Raw genomic sequence first — 17,955 nt, forward strand, 5'->3', positions numbered from 1 at the left:
TTCAATTGAGTACTTCCTAAGTACTCTGAAATTTACTTGTGTATTGTTCACTCCAACTTCCAGATCAATAACAGAATTAAATGTCACTAACCTTACGGCCTGATACTAGATCTAATCTACTTACTGAATTATCAATTTTTAGTTTTCCATTTCTTTTGCCCTTAATAAGTAGCATAAATAAAAATATGTAAATGATTTAAGATTTTCTCCATAGAAACACCATCTCACTTCCTTTATCCATAATGGTCTTGACTTCATTCATGGCCTATCCAGGGACAGAGTTTCAGTTATTCTCTCCTAGAGAAGAAAGCCAGGCATAGTTTGACATGAAGCTTTAGAGCTGTCTACCTATTCCTTACTAGCAGACCTGGCCACATTTTTTCCCAGTCATACATCTTCTGTATTGTATTTTAATTGTGTACCAGATATTTTTGTTTTCTTCCCACCTCACTGTGGTTGTTTTGTATATATTTTTATATTGAATTTTGAAAAGGAAATTACCTTTATATCAATGATTATAAAATAAGAATCACATATCCTTTAGTAGTAACTGATTTTAGAAAGAGTTATTCCCAGTTAGTAAACTGAAAATAAGATATCAATTATAACAATAGAATATTAACTGTAGTTATTAGAGTATTTAGAGCAACTAACTAGTTTAAGAGCTTTTGTTGGAACTAACTAGTTTAAGAGCTTTTGTTGGAGGAATAAAAATTACAAATCTGTGTAGTGATCTAGAGAAGCTGAAACTCATGCAGGAGGAAATAAACTGTACTCATTTGAAATGGTGAGTGCACAGCTATCCTGATGAGATAAAAGGAAAACAACCTTGGCAGGTCCAGATATTATTTGATTCTATGAAGATTTATACCCACTACAGGCTCCTCAGAGTCTTATGACCAAAGACAGACTCCTCTGACTAATCCCTCCCAGAGTTAATATGATGGTTCTGAACTAATAGTTGTAAGATTAATTAAATTTCTTTATACTGTATCTTATCTTAACCTTGTACTAAAATCTATTACTTCTTATCAAATGTTACCAAATTGTTGCCAAAATGTTATGACATGTTTTTTAACATAGTCTGAACATTTTCTCTTATTAATCACTCAAGCTAATTAACTGTCAAAAGCCTACAAAACACACTGTTGAACATCTAAATGGGGTCTTTGCCTTAGGCTGGGTGTGATGAGACCTCCAGCTCTAATTTCTCACAATTAAAGATGGATCTTGAATTCAGAATGATGGCCGAGATTTCTTTATATACATTTTGTTACCTTGCAGTAGAATGTAAGCTCCTTGAGGGTGGAAATTGTTTCATTTTTCTTTATATTCACTGTGCTTACAAAACAGTTAATGTTTGTTGAATTGTTGATGTGAAATAAATTTTGATCCCTTTGAAATACTTTATTGAAATATATGGTAACCATAAGGACTTCCTTATTGATTTCGGATTACTATAAAATTCAAACAAAAAGTACTCTAGTTCCTATAGCAAAATATATAAACTAAAAAAAAGTCATTCATACTCTTTCCAGGAGAATTCTGAGTTAATCTTTTAATTGGTTATTTTGGGCCACATTAAAAAGAGATGGTTTAAGTGTTGGCTAGATGGCCCAGTGGATAAAGAGCCAGGCCTGAAGATGGGAGGTCCTGGGTTCAAATGTAGCCTCAGACACTTCCTGCCTTTGTGACCCTGGGCAAGTTTCTTAGCCCCAGTTGCCTAGCCCTTACCACTCTTCTGCCTTGGCACAGATATTTAGTATGGGTTCTAAGACAGAAGGTAAAGGTTTAAAAAAAAGGGATGGGGATACTTTAACCCAGGAGAGAATCATGTCTTGTGTCATGCTAGTGATTAGTTAACTAGAACTTGATTAAGCTAAATTAAAAAAAAAAAAAAAGAATTTCTAAATTTGGTTTCTTTTAGTTTTTTTTATAGCCCTTTCTAGCTCAGGATTTACGATTATCAAGAACTTTTGAGTTGCAGTCTTATAGGTAGGTAGAAAAAAATGCCTCTAACGATTACATGGAAACCTTCCAAAACATTTTTCCAACATAGTACTTTTTTTAAACCTTTACCTTCCATCTTAGAACCAATATTAGGTATTGGTAGTAAGGGAACAGTTGAGATTAATTGACTTGCCAAGGGTCACACAGTTAGGAAGTATCTGAGGCCACATTTGAACCCAGAACCTCCTGTCTCTAGGCCTATCCACTAAGCCACCTAGTTGCCCCCAAACATAGTATTCTTAATAATTTCTCCAAACTAATAAATATTTTTTTCTGCAGTCAGACATTTGCTTTTGTTTAAAATGATGGCATTTATGTCAAGTCTTAATTTCTTTCTTATTTCTTTTGCTCTTGATTAGCCTTAGTAAAAATGGGATAAAAGATAACTTAGAAAATTGAATTTCATAGATAAAACTAAAGACCTTGGTTTCAACTTCCTTCTCCTACAGCTTTAAAAAACAATTGTGTAACAGTGGAGCACATGACACTGTACTAGATTAGGATAGTATAGTTTTACTAGTGCTTCAGGTGAATTGAATTATCAGTAATCATTTTCAAACTTGATGTGTTTCATTAGTAACCTTCTGCATTGAGAATTTGAGGGCTGGATTAAAAGATCATCTTATTCAGTCTTCTTATTTTACAGATGGGAAAACTGTTCCCTTTCTCACCTACTGTCCATCTTTTTTTTAATAGCTCCTTATTTTTTAAATTCAGAGATATTTTATTTTTCCAGTTATATGAAATAACAGTTTTTAACAAACATTGTCCAAAATTTTAAGATACAAATCATCTCATTCCCTCCCTCCACTTGGATATGGAAAGCAATTTAATCTGGACCATATGTTTATTATCATGCAAAACACACTTCTGTATTGATCATTGTTGTAAGGGCACACTAATGCAAAACCAAAACTCCATAATAAAACCATAAATACACTGATGTGAAAGATAATATGTTTGAATCTGCATCCATCCAACTCAACAGTTCTTTCTCTGGATGTGGATAGCATTCCCCATAAGTCCTTCAGAATTGTTCCAGATTATTTCATTGTTGAGAGCAGCCAAGTTTTCACAGTTGATCATCATACAATATTGCTGTTACTGTGTACAATGTTCTCTTGGTTCTGCTTATTTTGCTCTGCATCAGTTCATGCAGATCTTTCCAGCTTTTTCTGAAATCATCTTGCTTATCATTTCCATCACCAACATATACCACAATTTGTTTGGCCATTCCCCAATTAATTGCAATTAATCTTGTAAAATCCAAATCATATGCTAGCTTCTATATGATTTCCCCGGTGCCCATAGTGAGTAAATATTTTCTTCTTTAAATCTAACACGTCTATACTTTTTGTAATATGATACGATATTTTAAATTATAGTTATGTGTTTTTATATCTTAAATTTTCTCAAATTTATTAATTCATTAGGTCCCGATATCACACAGGCTAGTTAGTGATAGAACTAGAAGCAGAGTTAGATCTTCTCCTTCCTATCTGGTAGAATAACATCCTGACTTTTCTTGCTCCTTAGGTATATTACTTCTCACAAAAGCTCTAAATTACCCTAAAAGGTTATACTTGACATACTCAATTCAGTAGTTTCTTTAAGCCGATACTATCTGCAGAATACTGTTAGACTCTTAAGGGAAACAGAATTTATGTAAGATAATCTCCTTCTCCTGGTGGACCCAAAAGTCTAGTAGTGGGATAAAGAAGGAAGAAAACAAATATTTATTAAGTGCTGACTATATGTTAAATGCTGTGTTAAATGCTTTATAATTCTTATCTAATTTGATCCCCTCAACAACCTTGGGAATTAGGTGCTATTATTTTCCCCATTTTAGAGTTGAGGAAACTGAGGCAAACAAGTTAAGTTACTTGCTTGGAGCCACATAGCTAATAAGTCCCAGCACTCTTTCTATTGCACCACCTTCTATCTGCTTTAGATAAGGACATCGGGAGAATCAGAGAATCAGAAGAGACCTCTGAGATCAGCAAAAGAATAAGCATTTATTAAAGACCTACCATGTGCCAGGCACTATGCTAATCACTTCACAAAGATTGTCTCATTTGGGCCTCCTGACAACACTATGAGATAGCTTCTATTACTGTCTCCATTTTACAGCTGAGGAAAGTAAGGCAGATAGAAGTTAAGTGACTTGCCCAAAGTCACATACCTAGTAATTTTAAGTTGAGTCTTTCAGACTCTAGGCCCAGAGCTCTCCCCATTGAACAACAGTAGAGGATAATTTGTTTCAATTCTTGGAGGGCAGAGATAGCATATTGAATTCACAAAGCAGCTAGTTCTAATTTGGATGGAAGCTCTTAAGTGCTGTAAGGGTAACAGTGAAATTAGGCTGAAAAGATAGGACTCAGAGAGGAGGAAGGAAAGGGAAGAAGGGAGATAATTTGGATCTCAGACTTTCAGAAAACATCAAAAAATGTTATTTATTTCTTTTTCTGGAATCGGACAGTTGTTTTTGTTAAAATGGTGGCTGTTAGGTCAAGCCTTCTTTTCTTCATCAATTTTGCTCTTGATCAGCATTAGTAAAAGGATAAAAGAAGCCTAGAGAATTGAATTTCACAGATAAAACCAAAGGCCTTAGTTTCAACTTCTTTCTCCCACTACTTTATTTAAAAATCCTTACCTTCCATCTTAAAATCAATACTCTGTATTGGCTCCAAAGTAAAAGAGTGGTAATAGTGAGCTCCTTGAAGCAAGATATGTGGAGATATACAGAAGAGACGGGAATTGGTGTCAGAAGCATCTGTAAATTCCTTCAGAGGTCAAGGATGAGGGCTAAAAAACGACCATTGGACTTGTCAATAAGGAAGTCATTGGTGAGACAAGGTTCAGTAGAGTTTGTAGAACCTAGATAGCAGAAAGTTGAGAGAATGGGTGATAAGGAGGTAGAGGCATAGAATAGAGATGATGTTTTTAAGGAAATTGGCAGCAAAGGGGAAGGAAGAAATACTATGAATGGTAACTGCTGGACAAGACAAAGTATCAGGGTCAAATGAAGGTGTTTTTTTTTAGGATTTGGGAGACCCAAGTGTGTTTATAGACAGATGGGAAGAGCCTAGTGGAGAGGGAAAGCATGGAAAAGAGGAAAATTGTTGGAGCAAGGCCTTGGAGGAGGCAAGAGTTAATGAGCAAAGAATGAGAGGTCATGCCAAGAAGTTCTGAGGTGTAGAGAATGGGACTTTTATTAATGACTTGTTTCCTTGGTGAAGTAAAAGGAAGACTAAATCATCTATGAAAGTTTTGGGTTATGAGGATGCATTCGGAAGCTGTTTAATTTTTTTTTTTTAACCTTTGCCTTGGAATCAATACTAAATATTGGTTCCAAAGTAGAAGAGCAGTAAGGGCTAAGCGGTCGAGGTTAAGTGAGTTGCCCAGGCACATAGCTAGGAAGTATCTTGAATCCAGATTTGAACCCAGGACTTACCATCTCTAGGCCTGGCTCCCAGTCCCTGAGCTACCTAGCTTCTTCCTCAGTTTCATCTTGAGGAAAGGAAACACTGAATAATTGGCGTTTTTCTGAAAATGGAATGTATTTAGGTAATGATTTCTCCCTCACTGATGTTTGAATGAAGGCTGGGTGTGCATTTTGCTGGAGATGTTGAAGGAATTTTTGGTTACATGTGAATGGAATTTGATACCTCTAAGCTCCTTTCCAGTTCTGAAATCCTGTGATTCTTGAGTTGATGAGAACAGAGTAGAAGGATAGTCTGTCAGCAGTAGATTATCTGGCTGAGTCTATGTAACATAAATTTATAGCAGGTAAAATCTTTCATTTTCAAAAACTTTCTATTAATGTTCAGTAGCCCAGGAATGTGAGTAAAGAATTAGGATAAAAATAAGGGGCAGGGATCAATAGATCAGGAAGATCCATCTCCAGATATATGATTTCATTGGTCTAGGAAGCTCCCAATTAGCAAACTCCCATGCAGATTAATACTTGATATGTAATTTATAGTCTTGGGGGCAGCTGAGTGGCTCAGTGGATTAAGAGCCAGGCCTAGAGACTGGAGGTCCTAGGTTCAAGTCCGGCCTCGGACACTTCCAGCTGTGTGACCTTGGGCAAGTCACTTGACCCCTACTGCCCACCCTTACCACTCCTGGGCCAAGGACGGTCCCTAGCCCGGATGAAAAAAAGGAGGAGGGTTGGGCGTGGGGCTAGCAACCCCACCCTGTAAAAACTACATCTGCTAAAGAAACTGCAACCTAAAGTAGGGGCAGCTGGGCTAGCTCAGTGGATTGAGAGCCAGGCCTAGAGACGAAAGGTCCTAGGTTCAAATCCGGACTCAGACACTTCCCAGCTGGGTGACCCTGAGCAACTGTGTGTCCCATTGCCTACTGGTTGTGGCCCTATGCTCCTAGAATGGAGTCCCAGGATAAAAAAAAAAAAAGGTTTTGCCTGGGGACAGTAAGAGGTTAAGTGACTTGTCCAGGGTTATATAGCCAGTTTAAACCCACGTTTTCCTGACTTGGAGACTGGCTCACTATCCACTACACCACCCTGTCTCTCTTTCCCCAAGATTTTCATCAAAAATAGTTTTAAATTTAGTGATTTAAGGAATAAGTTTTTATTACTTAGAAAATTCTCTAATCCAAATCATCTCATTCCCTTGTAATGTCAAATAAATGAGGAAATAAGGGTAGATAATACCAGCAAATGGACTATTTAAAAAAACAGTCTCACAAAAAGACTAATGGAGAAAAGATTTATTTTCATTTGATTCAACTAAAATTATATGGAATGCTACGGGAGGGGGAGAAGGAAAGAATACAAATCATGTAACCATGGAAAAATATTTCAAATTAATTAAATAAATTTAAAAAATGAAATTTTGTGGGATGCTGTTCCTTTGTGTTAAAAAAGCAAAAGAAAAGAAAACTGTATTTTTGGTATAACTGGGATACTCTATTAACAGCTTAGGAAGCATTTTACTTCATTCTCCCACAAAGAAAAGATAATATTGGAACTCGTGAACATTATGAGGTTAAGTAAAGAGGAGTTAGTGGGAATCCTGCATATCTGGATTTGGTTTGGCAACTTATAATAATTAGAGTCTAGGATCTTAGAAAAGTGTTCTCTGGGAATGGGAAGAGAGAATAATCCTGGGAGAATTTTTGGTGATATAAGGAAAACCAAAAAAATCAATAAGAATTCATTAAAATAATCAAAAAACCAGTAACGTCAGGAGTGTCTGCTTAAATGTTTGCAACTGCTGCTTGAAAATATTCAAATTGAAAAAACAAAATACGATGTAGGTCAAAATATGTATTGATAGGTATTAATAGGTTGGTATAGGGATTGAATGATGTTAACTTTTCTCTAGGTTCTTAATAGTCCTTGGGCCAGTAACTTAAATCCTATTGATCTGAGTAAGGATTTCAGGGAGAGGCTGTCAAGGTAACAACAAGGGTTTATTAAATTAACTGGGATTGGGATGAACTAACTAGGACAGATCTGGATTTCCTCCCACCAAGGTCCAACAGGTTTTCTATACTGATCTCTCTAAATTACTCAGCTGCCTATTTTGAATTTCCCCTTTGATAGTATTTTAAAAGTAAGGGAAAGCTGGAAGGCAAAACAGGTCCACTGGGCTGATTGGGAGATCTCATGTCTGTTGTCCTTCAAGGGTCTGTCAGGAATCTAGCAGAGTCACAGCAATTAATCCAAAGGCTCTTGATACAACTGTCCACCAGTGTGTCTCACCAAACTCAACCTCTTCCCGGTCAGTGAAGTCTTGCTAGATGATCCATAGAGACAGGGAGAGCAGAATAGCTAGTACCTCCAAGGTGAAAGTCCAGGGACTAACTGCCAACTCAACCAATCACTCATCCAGAATTCTGGAATCCTTACTCTCTGCCTTTTGCCTGTTACCTCCACTTTCCCTAATTTCACTACCAACAAAATGGACCTGTAACCTCATCAGAATAGACATTCTCCTGTCCCTAGCAATGTAGATGGCAGCCTGTTTATACCTGTTAGTTCTGTGTGATTCTTGTCTATGACCTCTGAGTGCCAGAGACCTTCCTCGCTTTCTCCTGATGTATTGAGGATACATAGAGGGATGACACAGTAGTCATTGGTTTATCCCTTATTTTCACCATGTTCTTTTTTCATCTTATTTTTGATTATTTTTTAAAGTCCTTTTCTCTGGCTCCTTGCAGTTTTTGAAGGAATTTTTATATATATGTCATAGTCTCTTTACATTTATTTATCCTTTGCCCTCTGAATGCTACTTATTTTTGATTCTTTGGAGACTAGTGTTCCATGAATCAGTCATAGAACACAAATAGTACAATACAATACAACACAAAACAAATTTTATTAAGCACCTATAATCTGATGGGGGCAGACAATATTCAAGGGAAACTGAAAGGGAGAGAGCTTGGGTCAGAGGGAAACTGGTCAGGGCATGATGATATTGAAATAGAAACAAGCAGTGAAGCTGACAAGAAATGAAAATTGGTTCAGCTTCTGAACTGTCTATAAAGGAAGGCATTGGAAGGTTTTTTGTTCTGATATCCAGTTCTCCAATCAGAGTGGTAGAGGAAACTGGGGGACCTGATAAGGTGAGAATATCACAGCTGAAGCTATCTCCATGATGAATATCCTTGTGTTGAGCTTATCCTGGGGTATAGAGTTGAAGTCAAGCAGAGCATCTGAAACAGCAGTAGGCTGTTGGTATAAAAAACTGATCTTTGTACCTAGGAGAAGTTGAGGTCACCAAAGAATCTCTGAAATTTCCAGAAATCAATCCTTTCTGCTTTTCCCTTTCTCTTAAATTCTAAGCCCATCTTGTCCATTTATACTCTCAGTCTAAGATTAAAAGTTATGGGGGGATAAACTCTGTAAATTGTCAATCTAGATAATAGGCATTTTTCTTCCATTTGATTTTTCTTTGGGGGATGGTTAGGGCAAACTCTTTTGAACAGTAATTGATTTTTTCCAGAAGCTTCTACAATGTTCTGGACCATTGAAAAAGATACCTTAAAAGATAATCCAATATAGCTAATTACTTTTGTACTTTGTTTTAGAACGTGGGTTGAGCAATGAATGTAACTTCTCTGTACCACTCTACCTGGTGTTAAAAATTAACTCATGCTTTTTTTTCCCTTTTAAAAAATTTTCACCCATTCTTCTTTACTTGTGATAATGAAATACAATACTGTAAGAGCAAATGCATGATTAAGTGGTGTCTACAGCAGGCATAATGAAAGGAAGAACTAAATAGATGACATTTATACATATTTTAAGGTTTACAAAATGTTGTACAAAGATTTGACATTCACAATGCTATGAAATACTATTATTATCTGTACTTTACAGATGAGGTTTAGAGAATTTTTTTTTAATTTCCAACATAGACAAAAGTATCTTTCACATAGTAGGTGATTAGTAATAATAATAACCCCCATTTTGTATAGCAGTTTAAAATTTACAAAGAGTTTTACATATATTCATTCTTTTGATCTTCACAAAAAAACCTGGAAGGTAGGTGCTATTATTACTTTTACTTTTACATATGTAACTCATGCTTTTTTTTTTTTTTAATTTTAAACCCTTAACTTCTGTGTATTGACTTATAGGTGGAAGAGTGGTAAGGGTAGGCAATGGGGGTCAAGTGACTTGCCCAGGGTCACACAGCTGGGAAGTGTCTGAGGCCGGATTTGAACCTAGGACCTCCCATCTCTAGGCCTGGCTCTCAATCCACTGAGCTACCCAGCTGCCCCCATGTAACTCATGCTTTTTAAAGTAATTTCGATTCTGTTTTAAAATTAGGAAGAGGATAATATTGTTACTTTCTAGTTTGCTTTTCTTCTTTTTTTGTAGCCAAGAGTAGCTTCATGAATGAAATTACTTATTCCCATTTCATATGCTTTTTTACATGTTGCCTAATGGTTATCTTTTCTATGTGGTGAGAATAGATGAATACTTTTATAAATATAAATGGAAATGTTTTCTCATATCTCTTATAAGCTGGCTTTATTTGATTGATTGATTAATTATAAAATATTTCATCTTTAACAGGAAAATGGCAACTGGGCAGGAGCGCGTGGTTGCCCTAGTGGACATGGATTGTTTTTTTGTACAAGTGGAACAGAGGCAGAATCCACATTTGAGAAACAAGCCTTGTGCAGTTGTGCAGTACAAATCATGGAGGGGTGGTGGGTATGTGTCATATTTAGGAATCTGCATTGTACTAAATAGCATGCATAAGACTTCTCTGAACTGCTCTGACTTAAATTTCAGCCATGGCTTCTGTGCCTAGAAATGTGGAATCTTAACTATTACATGGCCTTCTGATATTTTTTATATTTCTAAGTAAATTAATAAGTAATTTAATAAATAAATTTCTAAGTAAATTTAAAATTTCCAAGAATTTTAGAGTTGGAGTAAACCTTGTTGTCCTGAATAGAAACCCTTTCCATAGCATGCCTGACATTTGGTCATTCAGACTTTCTATTCCTCTTTTGGTTAGTTCTGATCTAATCAAATTGAAATCTCTATTCCTGACCTTCCTCAGACCTTGCTTGTCAACCATGCTTTGTTTTCCCTAGTTTAGTGATGGTGAACCTATGGCATGGGTGCCAGATATGGCACATAGAGCACTCTGTGTGGGCACATGGCTGCCCTCCCTACCTTTCCCATCCCCCCAGTGTATGTTATTGGAAAGGTAGAGCGACTTAGGCCGAGTTGCTCCCTTTCCCCTCTCCATGTGCCTAATGACATTTTTTTACATCACCTGCCCCTCTGCCCAGGGGTAAGGTGCACGGCTCAAAGGTGGCAGAGCTGGAGGGGGGAGAGTAGTGGCTGAGCACTCGGGCCACTCCTCTCCCTCTCTCTACATTTTGAGGACATTTCTTACTTCACCTACCCCTCTGCCCAGTAGTCCAATGGTAACTCTTCCTCCCTCCCCTGTGTGTGGAAAGATGGGGACGGCGTATGCCCCACACTGGGGGCACAGCACTCAATCTGGGGGTGGGGTGGGTATGGGGCCCTGCACCCCATCTCTAAAAGGTTTTCTATCACTGCCCTAGTTTCTTACTTCTAAGCTTCTTTCTTGTCAGTCAGTCAGTCAACAAGCATTTAAGTGCTTGCCTACAATGTGTCTGGTACTGTGGTAAGCTCTGGAAATACAAATACAGGCAAAAAGAAAGAACAGTTCCTACCCTCGAGGAGCTTACATTCCAATGGGAAAGTCAACAGTTAAAAAGGAATCTGAAAAGGGGCAAGTTGTGAGGGGATAGGAGAGGAGAAGGGAAGGTCCTCAGCAGAGGGAGATTTCCAGAGAACTACAGCCAGCTTGATGGGAAATGAAGAACTTGTCTTATTTTAGGCCTCAAAAACCCATTAGCTATACCCCTCTTCTGGTTTATGACTCAATGACTTCAAAATCTAGAACAGAGAGTAGATAATCCATTAAAGGGCACATAGTGGTAGCAAGGATAGGAAAGTCATTTTTTTTCCCCTTCATACTCCTTACCTCAATGATTTCCATACCAGTTTTTATGGGGATATAGAAGCAAAGCTGCTTGAAGCATAGGAATCATATTTTCTTCTGTAACCCCCAGAAAATTCTTTTTACATAATGAGCACTCAATAAATATTGTTGATTGATTAGCAGTTTACATTCTTACAGAACAAGTAATAACTTGTAATGGCAATAACATACTTTTCTGTTTTGATTTACACCATTGATTCCATTGATATTTGGAATTCCTACTATGAAAACTCTTATCTACTGATACAGAGTTGTAATTCCTTTTTATCCTAATTATAGAAATTGACCATATTTCCTAGCTGTGTGACCCTGAGCAAATCAATTAACCTCATTTGCCCAGACCTTTATGATGGTTCTGCTTTGGAACTGATATGTTCCAAGGGATTCTATGGGATTCTAAAACAGAAGGTAGGGGTTAAAAAAAAAAAAAAAGAAATTTACCGAGAATACTAAGAGGGTGAGTGACTTGCTCTTGTTTATAAGAGCTGCTTGTTCAAAAGCAGAATTTGAAACCAAGTCTTTCTGAATCCAAGGCAAACCTCCTATCCCCTATGCCATGCTGTCTCTCTCACTGTCCACATAGATGATGAATTAGAAACTTAATTTTTTTAATGTTTCTTAATAATAGCCAACCTGTTTCCAGTCTAAATAACATTTATTTTCTCTGTGAACTTTAGCAAGGTATATAAGCCAACAACTATGCATATTAGCAACTGCAATATTGGTTAATACTTGCTGCTTATTACTCTTAGGGCATAGTACAATACAGTGAAAGAATGCCCAGAAACTGTTTTTTTCTTCCATATGAGGTGTTGTACTTGTACAGATTATTGTATCATATTAGGCCATTACTAAAAGTAGACTATAGGGATGAACAACTATTTCCTTCCTGTCATCCACCATTGCTTCCTATCTCTTTGGGCTTATTAGACTGCCTTCTTATGCTTCCCATATAAATGTACTAATTCAACTTATTATGTGAGTTACAGAAGAATATGATTATAAAAGCAGTTGGTCTTGATTAGTAGATAATGAACAGGTAGTAGCAGACATATCCAATAACATTATAACAATTTCATTTTTACCTATTCCCTATATACTATCATTATCTCTTATAGTTTTTTGGGTGTTGCTAATGTTGATTGTTATTCTTTGTGTAAGTGAATATGACTTTGTAGCTTCCTGTGTGATTTGCTATTTTCCTCACCTTAGGTACCTATGGGCAATTTGACCTCAGCCTTAATGGCCTTATTTCTGTTTGCTTCTCTTTCCTTTTGTTGTACAGTGTCTTTGCTTAAAAAGAGTACCACCTCCCCAGCTCTGATTGCCAAAGTCCATGATAGTCTTCCATTTCATCTAGTAAGTTATTCTTGCATATGCTTCTGTTTTTTGTTGTTTGTGATCATACAGTAACTACCTACTTTTTTCTCTAGAATAATTGCAGTCAGTTATGAAGCTCGTGCTTTTGGAGTTACTAGAGGCATGTGGGCAGATGATGCCAAGAAGCTTTGTCCAGACCTCCTCCTAGTACAAGTTCGTGAGGCCCGTGGGAAAGCTAATCTTACCAAGTAAGGGGAACAATTGTTTGGGACAAAGGGGAAGGGATTGGTACTTTTGGTTCATGATGCCCCAGTACTGTTTTGAATTGGCAGCACCTGGATGCTGTCACTTTCCCAGAGATTTTGGTTTGGATTTCAGAAGCTTTTAGCAACCATCTTAAAAACCAGGTATCCTCCTTTTCTTAAAGTTCTTCATTTGAAGCAGCTAGGTAACACAGTGGATAGAGCATCAGGCCTGGAGTCAGGAGGACCCGAGTTCAAATATGGTCTCAAAGTGTTCATAGCCATGTGACCTTAGGCAAGTCACTTTACCCTGATTGCCTAGCCCTTGCTGCTCTTCTGTCTTAGAATTAATATTGAGACAAAAGGTAAGGATTTAAAAAAAAAAAAGCTCCATTATATTTTTCCGTTACATTTTCTCTCTTATGGAGTAGAGATAATACATCCTCTTTTGGTAAGGCCTGTTTCTGTGTTCTTAGCAATCATCCCCTCTTGAATGAATGAATGAATAAGACATTTATTGAGCACTTAACAATGTGCAAATTGCTCTGCTAAGTACAGTGTTTACAAATAGAAAAGTGAGATAGTCCCTGCTCTCAGGGAGCTCACATTCTTAATGAAGGGAACAATACATATGGCAGGTTTCAGCTGCAAGTCAGATGGGAAAAGTTACATAATCTTTGGGGTACAACAACAAGGCAAATGGTATTGCATTCTCTTTCATGCAATTTCTACTGATAATATCGTATCAATTTCTGATGTTGAACTGTTTGATAATGCCCAGGATGTTGGTGGCAAGATCTTTATTTTCTATTAATGCATTTTCAACACTGTTGACAACATCTTCCTTCCATTAAGAAAATTAAAGGAATAGGGACAGCTAGGTAGCACAGTGGATAGAGTGTCAGGCCTAGAGTTGGGAACCCTGCTTTAAATCTGACCTCAGACACTTCCTGGGTACGTGACCCTGGGCAAATCACTTAATACCAGTTGTCTAGTCTTTATTGCTTCTGCCTTGGAACCAATACTTACATTGACTGTAGGACAGAAGGTAAGGATTTTTTTTTTTTATTAAGGAATTGGGATTAGGATAACAAGTAGTTAATTGTGGAAACTTAATAAACCATACTGGTTCCATTTTGTGAGCTAGCTTAGTTCCTTTTCTATTCAATTATGGGCCTAGTCCAGATTTTGCCTTGTGAGAAAAGTTTATTCAATTGTGGGAATTAGGAGAAAACCATATAGCATTGTTTGAATCATGTGTAGCTGGGAAATTCAACCCACCTATACTTAGTCTTTCCTCCAATTAGAAATCAGATGATCTATGTTATATTGTTTCATTTTACTTAATTGGCCTTTAAAAATTGTTTTTACTATATAAAAATCTGTCTCCCCTTGTTTTGGGGGTTCAGTTCTAACTGAGGAAGGAGTCTGGTCCTGATTTGTTAGGCAGTTGGCATGCATTGCTTAATAAATTGATATTCTCAGAAAATTAGACCTTTCTCTTTGCTTGTTCCAGTTCTGCAAGGGGTAAAAAGGGATTTTTTGGTTGAATATATTAAAAGGTTAGGTCACTAGGGAATTGAATAATTATTAATTCCCAATTAAAGAATAACCTCAAGACAAAATGACTTTTATGGAAGTTTATTTACAAATGAGAAGTGTAAGAAGGAAATTTTAGGTATTATATAGATATGTATTTAAAGTGTGGCCAACAGGAATCAACAATTCAGGTTGATTCCATAATTAAATCAGACCCAAGTCAGCATCGGGTTAGGCAGTTTATTTACATCTAGGAAGGTAAAGGTATGGGAATAAAGAGGAAGGGAGAGGCTATTCCAGGCCTGCGGAGGCCTGGACGAGAGAGAAGGTTAAAAGCTCAAATAAATTAGGCTGCAAGCCACAAGGCCCAGCAACCAGATAGGCTAGTGCCTACCCAAGGCAGAGTTTTGGAAGCGGCCTAGGTAGGCCAAGGAAGTCAGCCTAACTTACCCACGTGACAATACAGAGTAGAAGCTGTCTGTGGTCTCAGGAGCTCCTTCAGCACCAAGTTCAAGGCAGGAACTGCCTCCACAGGAAGTAACCAACATATTTAAAGAGATAGTGTTTTTTGTCACTTCCCATGGGTCCACCTCTAATTCAAGTGGACAAATGGCAATCTCTACATTGATCTGGACTGCCTTTGTTCTTGATTTGTTATTTATTGTCATGTGTGGGTAACTCGTCTCCCCTCCCCACTAAGGGAGGTGGGAATGACCTCATCTCAGGTAGGTAGAGTTTTGACTATAGAATGGACTAGAGCTAATTTTATTTACACAGAAGAGAGAAAGAAAGAAATTTAGAGAGAGGATAAGGTAAGATAATTAACCTGACAAATTAAATAATTCTCTTAGGTTCCTGGTTTAACCCAAGCAGATCTAACTAGTCTTCAATTGGAAAAGGGCCAAGCCTAGAGCTGAGGGCTGAGACATATGAAACAAAAGCTTCAGTCACAGAGTCTCTGTTAAAAAGGTAGTTTTTAAGAGAAGTTCAGGAAGATTCAGTCTTTACACTCACCATGTGGAATTCCAAAGGAAAGATTTAAGAATAATTTCACCAAGGTCCAGAGCTCCTTCAAGTCCTAGTCATGAACCAGAAGAGAGGAGCTGAGCTCACTGAGGTCTCTTTTTAAAGGGGTCTCTTTTGCATCACTTCCTATGCCTTCCTCTTAGTTTACGTGTTCCAATAACAACAGATGTTTTTCTTAGGACTGCTCAGGAGGCAGTCAATAAATTCTGATTTGTCACTCATTCTAGCACATGTAGGCTACAGACCTCCCAACTTGTGAGTTAAGTGGAGATGTTTTCACCTTTGGTGATTAAATCTAAAGATGGGCAGGGTAGATTTAATCTCATTATCACAGTTCTGAATACTTTCTTCTCTCTTTCCTTCAGTGACACCTCATTCTCCAAGTGTTTGCCTTCCTGTCTAACCCTGCCTTCTTTGTTTTCTTCTGCTTCCTTCCCTGGAATGCCATTATCTCTCCTTTCCCCATCCCTTGCAACCTGTTGAATTCTTATGCATCATTTAAAGCATAATTCAGTTGCTACTTTCTCCATGAAGCATTTCTTAATGCCCTTTTTCCTTCCCTTTACTCCACTTAGTAAGGATTTCTTCCTCCCCAGTAGATTTACACTTCTATTATATATTATATAACTTATTTATATATTCTCATTTATATAAATGCCAGATCTTCCCTCTAGACTCCATGAGGGCTAGGATTATTTCCTATCTAAACTTTTCATCTTGCCTTAGTACCCAGGATAGTCAGTGCCCTGTATTCTGTACATAGCAGGTATTTCAGCAATGTTTGTTGAATATAATCTATACATCCTCCAGTCCTTGCTACTCAATCTTAGTTCCAGTTTTATATAATACCTCTTCCTTTATCTGCACAATACTGTTAATATAAAATTTGGGAGTCTGGCTGTAGATTTTAATAGTTTTATTAATAGAAAGGAGAAGGTGAGGGAAGAGAGAGGAAACAGATCATTCCTCAAGAAAGGACTAATATATAACCTCCATTTAGTTGGCTATTCTGTATTGGCACTGTACACTGATGCCAGGGGATGTCAGGCTGATGTTGATGCTCAGGTTGACACCAGCCATTAAATATGCCATGGTGAGGTGGAGCTAATTTTCCTCACAATACTTATTCCCTTATTCACAGAAGTAAAAGGAATGTCTTTGAAGATCTTGTGCAACATTCTTAGGATGAACTATTACTGAGATTGAATTATGAGAGTTTTGCTAGGACAGGCTAAGATACTTCAATGTCAAATTTTTTTTCAGACAGAGATGAACTTTTTTTCCTTAACCCTTATCTTCTGTCTTAGTAACAACTTTCAAACAGAAGGGCAAAGGCTAGATTTGTCCAGAGTCATTCAGCCAGGAAGTGTCTGGGGCCAGATTTGATCCCAGGTCCTCCCAACTCCTGGCCTGGTGCTCTATCCACTGTACCACATAGCTGTGCCACCTTCCCCCCCCCCCTTTTTTTTTTTTATCGGTTTTTAAAGCTGAGGTATCTCTGCCTCACAATTTCTAAAAGTATACATGGGCAATACACAAAGCTCCCTGAGTCAGAACTGAAACACAGCTCTAGCTATTAAAGATACATACTTGCTTGCATGGCATTGACCAAGATTAAGGTTTGAGGTTTGGATTTGTTTCTGGATTCATCTCTGAACCAGCAGTTTAGGTTTTAATATACTACTTAGTAGCCTACAAAACTCTTTTCTCACAGTACCACTGTGAGGCAGGAAATTCATATATTATTTCTCTTTTAAAAATTGAAGAAACTGAGACTCAGAGAAGTTAACTGACTTGACCAGGGTAACATAACTAAAAAGGGAAGCAGGAGTGGAACCCAGGCTTTTTGATCCCAAAGCCATTTCTTTGCAGTCATGTCTCTTAAAAGATGAAAATAATATTAATTAGCAATATAATGCCTACTATGTACACTTTATAAATATTATCTTATTTGATGCTCACAACAGCCCTGAATGAGGTAGGTGTTGTTGTTATCACTAATATTACAGTTGAGGAAACTGAGGCAAATAGTGGTTGAGTGACTTGCCTAAGATCTAGTATCTGGATTTGAACTCAAGTCTTTCTGACTCCAGGCCCACTACTAGGGCATGGCCAACTTCAAGTTAAAGTTATTGACAGAAAAGTAAGCAATCTGTAACAATAGATTATTTTGAGTTTACTGAGTGGGATACATTGGAACTGGATCTAAATTATTCATCCATGTCACATTGTATTGAACTGTAAGGGTTAAAAATTAAGGTTGGATCACACCCTACACCAAGATAAATTCA

General features: G+C 37.3%; 1 protein-coding gene across 1 annotated transcript in view; it reads left to right on the plus strand.

The window, feature by feature from the left end:
* Positions 1 to 9,764: 9,764 nt before the first annotated feature.
* POLH (DNA polymerase eta) overlaps positions 9,765 to 17,955 on the plus strand; it is a 42,020-nt gene continuing 33,829 nt past the window's right edge. Inside the window, exons 1-2 of the mRNA XM_044674697.1 lie at positions 9,765 to 10,204; positions 12,971 to 13,105. Coding sequence (XP_044530632.1) covers positions 10,068 to 10,204; positions 12,971 to 13,105 — 272 coding nt within the window. The 5' untranslated portion in view covers positions 9,765 to 10,067. The remainder of the gene's footprint in view (positions 10,205 to 12,970; positions 13,106 to 17,955) is intronic.

The sequence above is a fragment of the Gracilinanus agilis genome, chromosome 4 (genome assembly GCF_016433145.1).
Source record: "Gracilinanus agilis isolate LMUSP501 chromosome 4, AgileGrace, whole genome shotgun sequence".
Taxonomy (NCBI): domain Eukaryota; kingdom Metazoa; phylum Chordata; class Mammalia; order Didelphimorphia; family Didelphidae; genus Gracilinanus; species Gracilinanus agilis.